Source organism: Pteropus alecto, unplaced genomic scaffold, assembly GCF_000325575.1.
Source record: "Pteropus alecto unplaced genomic scaffold, ASM32557v1 scaffold223, whole genome shotgun sequence".
In the NCBI taxonomy this organism is placed as follows: Eukaryota; Metazoa; Chordata; class Mammalia; order Chiroptera; family Pteropodidae; genus Pteropus; species Pteropus alecto.
Window position 1 is genome coordinate 289,140 of NW_006434441.1, and position 14,281 is coordinate 303,420.

At 34.6% G+C, this 14,281-nt stretch overlaps 1 protein-coding gene across 4 annotated transcripts in view; it reads left to right on the top strand.

Moving 5' to 3' along the window:
* The window catches only part of TSGA10 (testis specific 10), a 102,686-nt gene that overhangs the window by 47,341 nt on the left and 41,064 nt on the right, over window positions 1–14,281 (top strand). For all 4 annotated transcript variants that reach the window (XM_006909414.2, XM_025045056.1, XM_006909415.2 and 1 more), the window contains 4 exons: window positions 4,114–4,229; window positions 6,476–6,630; window positions 10,627–10,682; window positions 11,851–12,019. In XM_006909414.2, coding sequence (XP_006909476.1) covers window positions 4,114–4,229; window positions 6,476–6,630; window positions 10,627–10,682; window positions 11,851–12,019 — 496 coding nt within the window. The remainder of the gene's footprint in view (window positions 1–4,113; window positions 4,230–6,475; window positions 6,631–10,626; window positions 10,683–11,850; window positions 12,020–14,281) is intronic.

A 14,281-nucleotide genomic window follows, 5' to 3' on the forward strand; every position in this document is an offset into this window, starting at 1 on the left:
TCATTCATGTGTTTCATTGATGTTGCTTTAGTTTAAGATTTCATATACTAGCCATTATTTCTTTTAATATTGTTTATTCTCTCCTTCTAGAATATTGATTAGGTAAATATTAGACTTTCTCATCCTAACCTTTTATGTCTTCTAACCTTTCTTTTGTATTTTTTCCTATATTTTTATCTGTGTTCCATAAAAGGTAATTTCCTCTGATCTGTTTTTTTCCAGCTAGTTGTCTCTTCAGCTGTGTCTATTTTGTTCTTAAACTTATCTATTGACATTGATTTTTTTTTTAATTATTTCAATTATTTTTATTTTCTGAAGTTCTTTTTGGTTCTCTTTTAAAATCTTTTTTTAAAAAATGAATTCTGTTACTTATTTTACGTCTTAGTATTTAAACAAAACTCTTTTTATGTTTCTTTTTGATAATACTACAATCTGAAGTTCTTAGGTATCTAATTTAGTTTGTGTTATCTTTTGACTCCCACTAAGTTTGGGTTGTTTCTCAATGTATTTTTAAAATTTGAATTGTGAGCTCATTTTCAACCTCATTTATCTGAGGCTTAGTTCTGTGCCTGGGTGGAGGGCATGTCTCCCTGGAGAAGTTTTGTGTTTATTTCTGCCAAGTGTTCTAGATTATATGGCCATCCACAATGCAAAACCCACTAATTCTATAGAACCAGATTTTATTTTGATTTTTTATTTTGATGTTAAGAATTCCCAAGGAAGGGGAGAGGGAAAAAAAATGGAGTAGATGATAGAGGCTCTGTTTATCCCTCTGGCAACCAAATGAAAGTTGTGACAAAAACAAGGAGCAGCAGCAAGGAAAAATCGCCTGAAATCTAGAGCCATATAACTAGGGAGAAATTCAAGAAATCACCCTGCAATGTCAGAAGGTAGGACAGAGTAAGGACACAGGGCTGTCCAGTCTCAAGTGGCTGAGTGAGACAGAGGCTGCGACAGCGGCAGAAGCCTCTTAAAAGGACCACGTCCATAAGCGGATTTTCGCGGTGATGGACCTGCTTGCTCTGAGCACCAGTGCCTATTCGGCTGTGCACAAAAGCACTAGGGACAACATTGTCGGAGTGAGGGCCCAGAAGAGACTCATTCTGTACGGAAGTTCCGGTGGTATCCATTGTTCCCTGTTGAGGCCTCCCCACTCCCTGTACGCTGACACAGCGCTGCCATAGCCGTGATGTCATCAAACTGGATAACAGAGGTCACTCTGCCCAGAGGATTCCCTGAAACCCCTCCTCCCCCAACTGGAGCCCCACCCAAGCCACACTCATGTATATCCTCAGTGAATCAGGTGCTCCTTGCTGAGCAGTGCCTAGACTCACACTGGAGGCAGCTGGCCTTGGTTTCTGGTGTGGCCTTTTGAGGCAACTATAAGCATAGCATCTGTGGATTGCTTGCTGAATCTTAATAGGTGGCCCCAGAGGGGTAGAGGCTTGGACTAAGTTTGGCCTGCAGGTAAACTCCTCTCAAGACTATGGGACACCTACTTCACAAATCTACACTAATAAGACTGGGAGACTTAGAAGCTTTGCTTAGTACATAGAAGCAGACATGGGAAAGGTAGCCAAAATGGGAAGACAAAAAAGCAGAAACCATGTGAGAGAACAGAACAGAGATCCAGAGATAATGGAGTCAAGCAATCTGACAGATGCAGAGTTCAAAACACTGGTTATAAAGATGCTCAATGAACTTTTGGGAAGTATAGATAAATTCAGTGAGAACTTTGACAAAGAGGTAAAAAAACATAAAAATGGAAATGGAAATTATAAAAGGGAACCAGTCTGAGATGAAGAACACATTATCTGACATGAGAAGTATATTAAATGGAATAAACAGAGGAATAAACAAAGTGAATAAAGAAAAAGATTAAATGCCCTATCTAGATGATAGGAAAGCCAAGGACATGCAATCAGAATGGGAGAGATAAGATGCCAAGACTACAAAAATAATTTAAGGAGAATGTGGGACATTATTAAGGGTCCAAGTATCCATCTGTTTGGCATAACTGAAGAAAATCAAGATGCTGAACAGCTGTTTGAAGAAATAATGATGGAAAAGTTCCCTAACCTGGTGAAGGAAATGGACATAAAACCCCAGGAAGCTCAGAGAATTCCAAAAATCAGGGATGCAAAGAGGCCCAAATCAAGACACATCATAATTAAAATGCCAAAGATTAAATATAAAGAAAGAATATTAAAAGCAGCCAGCAAAAAACATTTAGTTACTTATAAAGAAACACCCATAAGACTGGCAGCTGATTTCTCAAAAGAAACTATGCAGTACAGAAGGGCTTGCAAAAAAATATTTGACAGGATGAAGACCCAGGGTCTACAACCAAGAATAATTTATCCAGCAAATCTATCATTTAGAGTTGATGGACAGATAAAGAGCTTCCCAGACAAAAATAAGCTAAAGGAATTTATCACCACCAAGCCAGTATTACAGGAAATGTTGGAGGGACTTCTTTAAGAAGGAAAAACGTATCAAAAACAGGAATAAAGAATGATAACAGCTACATTCCTATCAATAAGTACCCTAAATTGAAAAGAATTAAGTGCTCCAACCAAAAGATAGAGTGGCTGAAAGGATAAGAAAATTAGACCCCTACATATGCTGTCTACAAAAGGCTTACTTCAGATTAAAAAGACATAGACTAAAAGGAAGGGGATGGAAAAAGACATTGCTTTGATGGACCTAGAAGGTATTTAAGTCAGATAGAGAAAGATAAACACTATATAATTTCACCTATATGAGGAATCTAAGGAATAAAAGAACAAACTAATCAAAACAGATTCCAAATATAGTGGACAATTTGGTGACAGACAGAGGGGAGGGGTGTTTGGGGGCTGGGAGAATGGGGTGAAGGGTTAAAGAAGTATAAATTAGTAGCTGATAGATGGTCACAGGATGGGGAGCACAGCATAGGGAATGCAGTCAGCATTAATACGTTGGCTAAGTGGAGGGTCAGGGGTGGGAGGGAGCAATTGAGGGGATTGTTTTACAAACTATATAGATGTCTAACCAATGTGCTGTATACTTGAAACTATTTAAAAGAAATAAATTTAAAAACAAATCAAGGAGAAGCCAAAAAAAAAAAAAAAGAATTCCCAAGGAATATTTTTAGCTGTTGTTATTACCCTGAGCCTAGCAATGGTTGATAAGCTGATTTTCTCTAGTCTGACCTTTCAACTAATGTTATAGTCCTCAATGGTTTTATCTGGAGGGTCTTAATTCTAATACTTGTGTTACAGATAACTCTATGGCCTCATCTCCTGTCCCTGAGTTTAAACACAAGACTACTGAGACAGTCCAACCCTAACCATATCTAACATGACATCAGTTTATAGTCATCGCTCTAATTTGGCCCTAGGGGACTTTCCTTTCAAATTCTTAGACATTTTGCTATACACTTAAAAGGATGCTTCTTTTATTTTATTCAGTATGCCTCCAGTGTTTTGTGGCAAGAAGACTTTTAGATTATCTAGTTTTTATATTGCTAAAAGTTATACTCTGTTTATTTGTTTACTGACTATAAACCCCTTGAGGCAGGGCCAGTGCCCACCTGGTCCACGATAGTTTCCTTGGTATCTCGCGCCTGGTACATCAGTGTTCGTGGAATGAATGGGATGCTGTTCCTTATAGATGTATTTATAATAGTAAAGGACTGAATTGAACCTAAATGTTTAATAATAAGTGGTTATTTGCTTAAAAATAAATGGTTATTACTCATATATTTTTTTTTGGCCAGAAAATGCTTTGGAGGGCTGTATTATAAGACTGAAAAATATTAAAGATTAAGTGTAAGTTAAAAAAAAAATCAGGATTCAGTTTTGATTTTATAGTATATTAACTATAAATAAGCAAAGAAAAAAAATACTGAAAAGGGAATACCAAAATGCTAATAGTAATTTATGTTGGAGTAGTGGATTAAGGATTCTTTTTTATCCTTTATTCTCCAAACTTCCTATAACATGGTTTTATAATGAAAATACTAAAAGGAAAAAAGTATATTAGCGTCCTTAAAAGTTTTTATATCTAAATACACTAAAAAGCTGATAAAACATAAAAATTTCAGAATTAGTTTTATTAAAATGTTTACAGACTTTTATATGAAAACACAGAAAAAGATCTTTCTGATACTCAGCGACACCTTGCTAAGAAAAAATATGAGCTACAGCTTACTCAGGAGAAAATTATGTGCTTGGATGAAAAAATTGGTGAGTTTTTTTTTCTGATATTACTTTTTCTTTAAGTCTGGTAGAAATGTTTTCTTTTCTTCAGTTATAACATAGATGAACTTGGAAATAGGCCCTTAAAAGTTAATGAATTAAAAGTCATGGAAAATGCCTTTTTCTTTAATAGTAAAAATTTTTTACTAATATTTAAGACTGAAAATACTTAGATATGGCTTCATATTTTTCAGTGAAAAAATAACTAAATAAAGCAGCAACACTTTGTAAATTTATGGTGATCACTTTTAAATTGAGATGTTTTTGTATTAGCTTGTGGTTTGCTATAGCTGCTGTAATGAAACTTATTATTTATATATTATTTTTTGTGGAATGTGTACATATATTTTGCTATATCTATGGTATTGGGTTTACAGAGAAAATTATTTTTATAAAATCTCCTATTTATGTTTATGTTTATGACCGGTGGTCTCCATGAAAGTATGGTCATAACTCAATCTCCTTATAACTGTAAAGCAAAATTTTCTTCAGGACTATAAAAGAACCCATTTTAAAACTGAGGAAATGTTTTTAACATTTGCTTTTATGCAGTTCAAAAGCATCTGGCATAAATAATTAAGTGGGTGGAAGTGCTTTTTATTTAGATAGGAAATATTTTAAAAGAAATACAAAAGGGGACTATTGAAGAACTCATTTTTGGATATTTTAAGTCCAAGTACAAATTTAAGGTAAGCAGTTAAATAGATAAGTTTTTTTTTTATCTCAAAAGAGAAATCTAAGCTAAAGATATACATTTGGGACACATCAGCATATAAATGATATTTTAAAACCATGACATCACCTAGGGGAAATATAGAGAATGAGGAGAAGAGGATCCAGGACTGAGTAAGAAGAAACCAAAGAAGTAGGAAGAAAACCCAGAAGTGAGTGTTATTTTGGGAGACAAGAGAGCAAAATGTTTTAAAAAGGAGGGTATCATCAATTGTCAGATACTTTGAGAAGCAAAATATGATAAAGATGAAAAAATATTGATTGGATTTGGCACAGTGGAGATTTTGGTACTTTGACGAAGTTTGAATGGAGTATTGGATGTGGAAGATGAAGTAAGTTAAGGAATGAATGGGAAATGAGGAAGTATAGACAGGAGAGAACAGAAATCTCTTTAGAAGTTTGGCTACCAAGAGTAGCAGAAAATTGGGGTGGTCCTGGGAGACACTAGAGCTGTTTCAGAGCTTTTCTATTTATTTTATGCCACCTGGAATGAACTCAGATATCAGAACACCCAAAACATATACTCTGCCTTAAGGACAGTACTGCCTAGAAAAGGGGCATGATGTACTCTCAGGTGCTGGATGGCTCATCCTCTTGGTGTATGGCATTGCCTCTCTTAGCACTGCACTAGAGGGCTGTTGGCAGGGGTTTACCTCGAGGTCTGGTCTAGTGGAGCTTCCCTTCTGGAGCTTTAGACCAGCAGCTTCCAAACTCTGCTGTGTGTGTCACCTGGAGAGCCAGTTCCTGGATAGAATATGGCCAGGGCTTTTGTGTCTTTACCAGTCTCCTCAATCTTGTTTTGTGCATTAGAGTCACGTGAAAGGAATGCTTGTTAAAACGTAAGTGCTCTGTCCACTCAGAATTTTTAATTCAGTACATCTGGACTTCCCAGATGGCACTGATGGTGCTGGTTGAGAATCCACAATTTGCAAACCACTGTTGTCTACCAGTCACTCAGCCCTCAGCACAGACTCGGCTTGCCAGCGTTCTCACAGATCAAATCAGATTTCCTGTGGTGATATTTTTTTCTAGGAATTTTTATACCACTACTTTAGGAAACTCCGAATATTAGAAGATATTTGACTCTGAAGATGACCTAATTGAATATTTTATTAGGATCTGTTACCAACTTATATACAACAGTGATTCTAGGCTAGAGGGAGGGGAAATTAGAGAGGGAAATGGTTGTTTTAATGTTCCACCCATCCTCTCCTCCCCCACCACACATGTAAATCTACTTTGAGAACTTGTGATATAGAGCTTTCCTTTGATGTTCTAATTCAAATAGTTAATTGTGCTTTTACATTTATGAGTCATTTAGAATTTCATGACTCATCTTGGTTTTCAATCACAACAAAAGCCATTTTTTATTTGAGATACAGTACTTATTTTTAGTCATTGAATATAATAGAGGAGAACTTACTTTGAAAAGTATTTCAACCAGCACGAACTGGAAAAAATCGATCTTGATTAAAATAATGTCTTTATGATTACACATTTAGATAATTTTACAAGGCAAAGTATTGCTCAGCGAGAAGAAATCGGCATTCTTGGTGCAACTCTCAACGATCTGGCTAAAGAGAAGGAATGCCTGCAAGCATGTCTGGATAAAAAATCTGAGAATATTGCATCCCTTGGAGAGAGTTTGGCGATGAAAGTATGTTCCAGAACTGCGGTTTAAGAGAAATGTTTGCACTTGAATCTGAATAAAGTAATAGGATTTTCTCAGTTTTTTTCTAGAGAGCCGAAACTTTAAAATCTGAGTTTGAAATATTTCGAGATAGTCTTAAGGAATATGTGTTCAAATCCACTAGCTAATATTTTTTTTCAAATAATGTGTATTTATTTTTTTAATTTTTTTTATGGTGACATTGGTTAATGAAATCCAATAAGTTTCAGCTGTACACTTTAACAGTGAGGCATATATATATTTACTCTGTGTTTACTAGTTAATATTTTTAAATCGATTTCTCATCAATTTTTGATTAACATTCACTGACAACTAATTCAAATGTCAAACTGTGGAGCATGATAATAAAGCAGAGAGACTGATTTCTTTTTAAAAGCACACCAGAGCTTATATTTTTCAGGTGGCCACCTTGGGATGCAATATGTTTATTCCATTTAAACTGCCTTTGTAATTGTGTTCAGAACAAGGAGCACATTTTTACCTCACCCTTATTAGCCTTTGAGACTAGATCGGATGCAACTGGTGCATAAAACTGGATGATAATCTCCATCCCTCGGTTTTTGTTGTTCAAACAACAGCAACAAAAAAGGTGTTGCCTAAAAGGCAGGGAAATATTGATACCCTTTTCTAACTCATAAACTAACCGATTCTGAAGGCAGCTCCTGAACTGTTTTCCACAAATGTCTTAAGCAAAGGCAGCATCATTGGAATAAGGCCCTTCCCCTCTCTGCAGGAACTCTTTCATTCCTTTATCCATCTATCCAGTCAGCAAACAGTTATTGACATGTACTAGATATTATGCTAGACACTGAGGAGGACTGGGCACGCTTTCCAAAGCCTATAGTTTAATTGGGAAAAAGATAAATAAAGATGCTATTATGATAGAATGTGCCAAGTGCCGTAATGATATCTGCACAAAGTGCTGTTAGAGTTTGGCAGAAACACACCTGGTTTGGCCTAGGGGTTCAATTAAGGGAGGAGGAAGATCAAGATAGCTTTCAGGAGGTCTTGGTGCTTGGACTGCCCTGGCAGATGACTAGGTATTAACCAGGAAAAGATTTAGAGAAAGGGGACAGTGAGAGAAAGGGCAACCCAGAGCAACAGAACAGCTAATCTGTAAGCCCAGTGGTTTCAAAAGAGTATTTCATGAGATGTCTTGATAGCTTAGTATGTCCAGAGAATAGATTACAAAGAGGTGGATATGGGGGCAGGGATGAGGAGGGCAAAGATAAGGTGGGGATAGACAGCAGCAAATCATAAAAATACATATGATTTCAGTTTAGACTCTATAATCATAGATAGAGAAAATCATTAAAATAATGTAAATAAAATATTACAATTAGATCTTTTTTAAAAACAAATATTCTGACACTTGTTAATCCATATAAAAGATGGATTATAGAGATGTGAGAATAGTGACAAGGATACTAGTTAGGAATAAAATAAGTGTTAGAATAGTGGCAGTATGTTTGAGAGAAATAGATCTATTTTCAGGAGATAAGACTAACAGGATTTGCTTTCTGATTTCAGAATTACATGAATAGTTGCTGTGCACAGAGTAGGAAACACAGGAAATAGAACAGGCTTAGAGGGGAAAATTACTGACACGTCTTTGGGACATGTAGTTGAACTATTTGTAGGCTTTTGGATTTTTAGGTTCTAAGAGAAAATGGAATTGAAGTTAATAGATGTGGGGATCATGAGCGTAACTGAAGTCCTCAATGTACATGAGATAGTAAATTTTAGTACACTTGTCGAAAAGGCTGACTTGTTACTTTATACATTATACCTAAATATTTTTGAAACTTTATGGCTTTGGGAGGGTGGAATTTTGATTCTCACTTTATTCAAACCACTTTTTGACTACTGAAACATGATTTTTTTTAAAAAACACTAACATTTAGAAACAAATTATTCAGATCTTTCTGAATCTCAGTTCTATCTTCTATATCTGACATTTCCTATTTCTTCCTTTCTCCTAACTGTACCAACATTATTTTTAAGGAATATCGAATTGCAAGTCCATTTCAAATCAAGAACTTCGTATAAGATTGGGAACATAAAAACACACCCATCCTCTGGAAGGAAAATAACTTTTAAAACTATTAGAAATTCGAAAGAGGACATGTTCTCTACCGTGATATTCCAGAGCCGAGTTTTAAAACACTCTGCAGTGAAAAGCAATAGTTTTACAGGCTTATCTGGAGATTACAGAAATCAATTCCTAGAAAAGTCTATACTACAGTGAATTAGGTGATATTTCTTCTGGTAATCATAGTTTAAAAAGATGTCCAACTATGTGTTATCAGTTGCAGTTTAAAAAAACCCAATAGCAAATTCACAGATTTTTTGAGTAATAAAAGCCAGAATTATTTGTATAAAATTTTAGTTTCTTGTTTTCTAAGTAGTTTTATGACCATCCTGTCCAGATTGAATTTTTAACAATTACCATGAGTCTGTCTCTGGACAAACATATTGAGATTGTACAAGAAATATTAAATTGATGGCACAGATTTTCACAGTTCGAGAAATAGTGGTATTCAGGCCATATTAAGAGAAAACAGGGCTAACAGGATATATTACTGGATTCCACCCAGTGATTTTGTTGCCCTAGATACTTTATAATATTCTTAGAGAATCTTACTTTCAAGATGAATTTCTGTTAAAGTCCTTTTTAGGCTTATAAAAAATATTTAAAGCTTAACCAAGTAATGGGTTTCAGAAACACTATAAGTTCAATTAGTTTTTCAGAATTTGTTTAGAAATGTATTAAATTATATTTTAAAAGCATGTGTAAATATCCCATTTTAAGCAGTATTTTCTCTGAGTTTTTCCTTCATTGACTTGTGCTTCCCAAAGGGGTTTAACTCTTTTGCTAATGGATATTTTAACCATACTTCAATAGCCATTACTGCCAGGAGTGGAATCTGCACCATTCTACCAGAAAGCAGAATGGGAAACCATAGCTAAAAGTACCCTGGGGAGGAGGACATGAATAAAGGAAAATCAAACACACACACACACACACACACACACACACACACGCCCGCACAACTAACTCTGTCTCTAATAAACAGGAACAGAACTGTTTGGTAAATATAGGTTTAGTTTTTCATCTTGTTACTTGGTTACTAAGAATTTGAAAATTCAAAGGGTAAAGTGAAATCTAGTTATTTAGTGAAAGGACAATTTTCCTACATTTTTGGGCTAATGTTAGCCTACGTATCTGCATATAGTATCTGTAACTGTTCAGATCAAGGAGAGTTTTGAAAGGAGATGCTGTGGGAATGGTATTGATGGCACAAAGATATCCACACCCATTTCAGCCTTGACTGACCCCAGTAATTCTGCTCCCTCACTACACCCTTAAAAAGGGAGACTGTCTTTAGTGTTTTTCTTTTTATACCTTTGTTCTAGGGCTAATGCTTACCTCCTTATTAACTCACACCTAAACTTAATAATATCCTTTATATATCCATTTAGCAGCTTTTTGCTATTGATGACTAATATAAATAATATACTTGATCAACGTTATTATTCTTAAGAACTAGATTTAGTTTTACATGATTCATTTTTTTATAACATGAAGTGAGAAAGTGAATCAGTCCTTTTGCCAATATAGAACACTTCAGTGCCAGACCATTGGTTTGTTTCCAAATGCAGAGTGCTCATGTTGCTGGGTAACTGCACAAAATAGCTTTTAACAAAGCATTTCATATATAGATCTCATATCAGTTTACCTGAGTATAGTCTTTAATGACCATAATCTATCATTTTTATCCAGTACAGATATTTGCATTGATATGTTAGGCTTTAGTTTTAAAGTGTAGAAAAAAATACAGAATAAATGTTTAAACCCAAATGGAAATCAAAAGAGTGGGGGAAATTTCTTTTCATTCACTCAGTTTTAACAGAATAATAGTTTAAGATAATTTTTATTTAATACTTATATTACTTTTCAAGGAAAAGACCATTTCAGGCATGAAGAATATCATTGCTGAGATGGAACAGGCATCAAGGTAAATCATCCATTCAACAAGAATTTGTGTGCTTATTAGGGCAAAGTACTATGGAAGGTACAAAGATAGTAAGAAACAAGGGGCTTAGTGTTATATATAAGGTGATAACTTTCTTAATATCTTAAGAAAGAAGGCCTAACTCTGTGTAAGGAAGTAAAAGAGGACATGGTGTTTGCCAGGTGAAGGAAAGGGAAGGGCATTTAGGTTGAAAGGATAACAAAGAACCACAGAGAACCACAGGGCCTCTCAAATGACAGGTAGGTGAGTGTGTTGGAACTCAAAGTGTAAGAGGAGACGTGAAGGGAGGAAAGGCTGAACAGGCAGGCAGAGGCCTATGTTAGAGATAAACGAGTCTTGATTTTATATTTAAAGATAAAAAATATTCTGGCACTTGTTAATCCATAGGCAATGAGAAGTCATTAAAAAATTTTGAGAAGATTGTTGCGTTAGAAAGATTACCGTGGCTGAAAACTGATGACAGATAGTGATTGGGGAGTTGGAGAACAGGAATGAGGTACTTGTGAAAGAGAAAATCTAGGAAAATGCCAGGTTAGGGGCTGGGGATGAATACTGGACATGTGGAAAGTATGTGAGAAAAAATTTTTCCTCTGAACTTGACAAGCCTTTGAGACCTTGTATATATGTCAAGTAAGTAGTTAAATATAAGAGTCTGGAGTGTAAAGAAAAGGCTGAGGCTGGAAATAATGATTTCAGAGTCATCTCAGTGCAGATGGGGTTGGGAGCCATGGGTATGAGTAGAATTTGTCTGAGAGAAGGTATGGAGAAAGAAGAATCAGCAGGTTGAGTTAAACCCTCATAACCATTAAGTTTTAAGAGGGCAGAGGAAGAAGAACCTGAAAGGGAGACTAATAAGCCATGGCGTCTAGAGATACAGTGAAGGTTTTCTTATGTCTGAGTGTCAGAAGTTCTGAAATATTTAGCTAATCGTTGACTATTATGTGTAGTTAGCACCCTTTTTCATAGTGAAATGTTGGCAACAGAGAGAAACTCTAATGCACAATCCTTGCAGTATTTACTCCTATAAATCTAAATGTGTTTAAAACTTTTTCAAATGTTTTCATGTTAACTGTCCATCTTCTGTCTTGTGAGAATTTGTTATTCTGTTTCGGTAAAATGTCTCTTATGTACTATTTGATTTATGGACTAGACAGTCTACTGAAGCGCTAATTATGTGTGAACAAGACATTTCCAGAATGCGTCGGCAATTGGATGAAACGAATGATGAGCTGGCTCAAATTGCCAGGGAAAGAGATATCTTGGCTCATGAGAATGACAATCTCCAAGAACAGTTTTCTAAAGCTAAACAAGAAAACCAGGTATATTTATTCCTAGAATCTTTTTCTCCAAGAAAATATTTAGTTCCTCTGAGACATGGCCCTTCTTTCATTTTGTAGAAAAGCTCAGACTTTGGAACCAGCCAGATTTTACTTTTATTACACAGAATCTGCCACATAATTTCTAAATGAAATTCTCAGACACAAAGTATTAAATATTAAAGAAGAGAGGGAAGGGGGGAGGGATAATATTTTATATTAAACCTTAGCAGTACTTCCTTACTGAAGGATACAAATGAAGATAAAACCTTCAGAAACTTTTAGGAAAAGGATGGATTTGTCTGACAGACCATTCTGTTTGAGTGTGTGGACTGTGTCACGTTTTTTGGTCCTCTTTAGCACTGTGATTTTTTTGGGGGGGGAGGGAGGGGGATTTCTTTTATAATTACTTCCTCTCTAAGTCAGTACACTTTAGCTTTATCCACAGTTCTCATTTCCAATATCATTATTTTAATTCGAACATTAAAAATTTCTATTTGGAAGCTTTCTTCCCTGCTTAAAATTCTTTGGTCCAAATGACTTCTTCCACTTTGGTATCACTCTCAGTATGTTTAGTTTGCATCGTAAAAGTCTGTATTTTTTAGCTGTTAAATATTTTTAGTTTACATAAACATGTATAAAGATGCAACCTTTTGTTAATTATAAAAAAATTGCCTGAGATATTAAAATACTTTCTTCAGAAGTTAATGAATAATGGGATCCTGGAACAGAAAAGGAATATTACATAAAAATGAAGCCTGAATAAAATATGGACTTTAGTTAATAATGTATCAATATTGGTTCTTAATTGTATAAATGTACCATACTAATGTAAGATGTTAATAATAGAGGAAACTGAGTGTAGGGCATATGGGGACTCTCTGGACTATTTTTACAACCTTTCTATAAATCTAAAACTATTCTAAAATAGAGTTTATATTAAAAAATCTGAATAGCAATAAAAACAATTTACAGTTTTGTATACTCTATAGCTAGAGCAAATGGGCTATAGATAAACATAACTTATATTTATGAAAAACTAGATTAAAAACTCTCTTTTTTACCTCCAGAGTTAGCCACTGTTAACATATTTTTTACTGATTTTCAATGTACTTAAAAAATGTTTTATACTATGTTTTACATAAACTTTTTAATGTAGCTGGACTATGACCACACACTCCTTTATATTATGCCTTTTTTTCCTACATGAGAAGGCAGTAGAGTGGAGTATTTAAGACTCACATGGGTTTGAATCTCCTGCTTGGCTGTGTGATAATACCGTTTAACTTCTCTGAATCTCAGCTTGTCATCTGTAAAAACGGAGAGTATATAAGACTATGCCTAGAAAGCACTTTCTTATCAAATTGTCCAGCATAATCACTTGATAAATATTTTATAGCCATTATTAGCTACTGTAACATAAGCATTTTCCTGCTTTTTAAAACTTCATAAACATTTTTTATAATCAGAAGAAAAGTAGTGTCACAGCAATTTACATGTGGTCAAGAGTAGCTTTTTCCTTCGTTTGGGTGATATACCCAAGGTTGGACAATGGATCATTCTGTGGACCTCAGATTAAGAACCCATATCATGAAAGGTTTGGAAAACAGAAGCCTTAAAAACATATATCCTCAGTCCCACAACTTTTAACAAATTGGGATAAGGTGTTTTTAGTGTTTTATCCTGATTTTTTTTCACTAAATATAGATGAACATTTTCCTCTGTTATTAAAAATTATTCCAAACATTCCTCATAGATGCATAATGTTCTATGCAGTTATACCATTATGTAGACGCTATTACTTACTGCATCATTCACTTAATGGGAGTGGATATTGTCACCGTAACAAACAATGCCTTAATGAATATTCTTTTTCATTAAATTTTATTAATTTCAAATTGAATTAAAGCTTTCGAAGTTTCTTTTTAATTAAAAATAAAACTTTCTAAGTGGACATTTTCAAATATAGTGAATACCCACCCATATCTATTTCTTACCTTCAAAGACACATTTGTCTTTCTTGTTTTTATGAGTATTTGAAAATGTCCTTTGATACATCACCTAATAGCACATCAGAGATTTACTTTTTACAAATTTATGTTTACTCCAACAGTACATGATTATTGTGGTTTTTTTTTTTTTTTTTTGGTGAATTGTCTGTCTAGGTTCTTTGCCCATTTACTGTTTGGATTTATATTTTTCTTACTGTGTTTATATGAGTTTTATATAGTAGGTATATTAACTTTTATTTATCATATTATTATA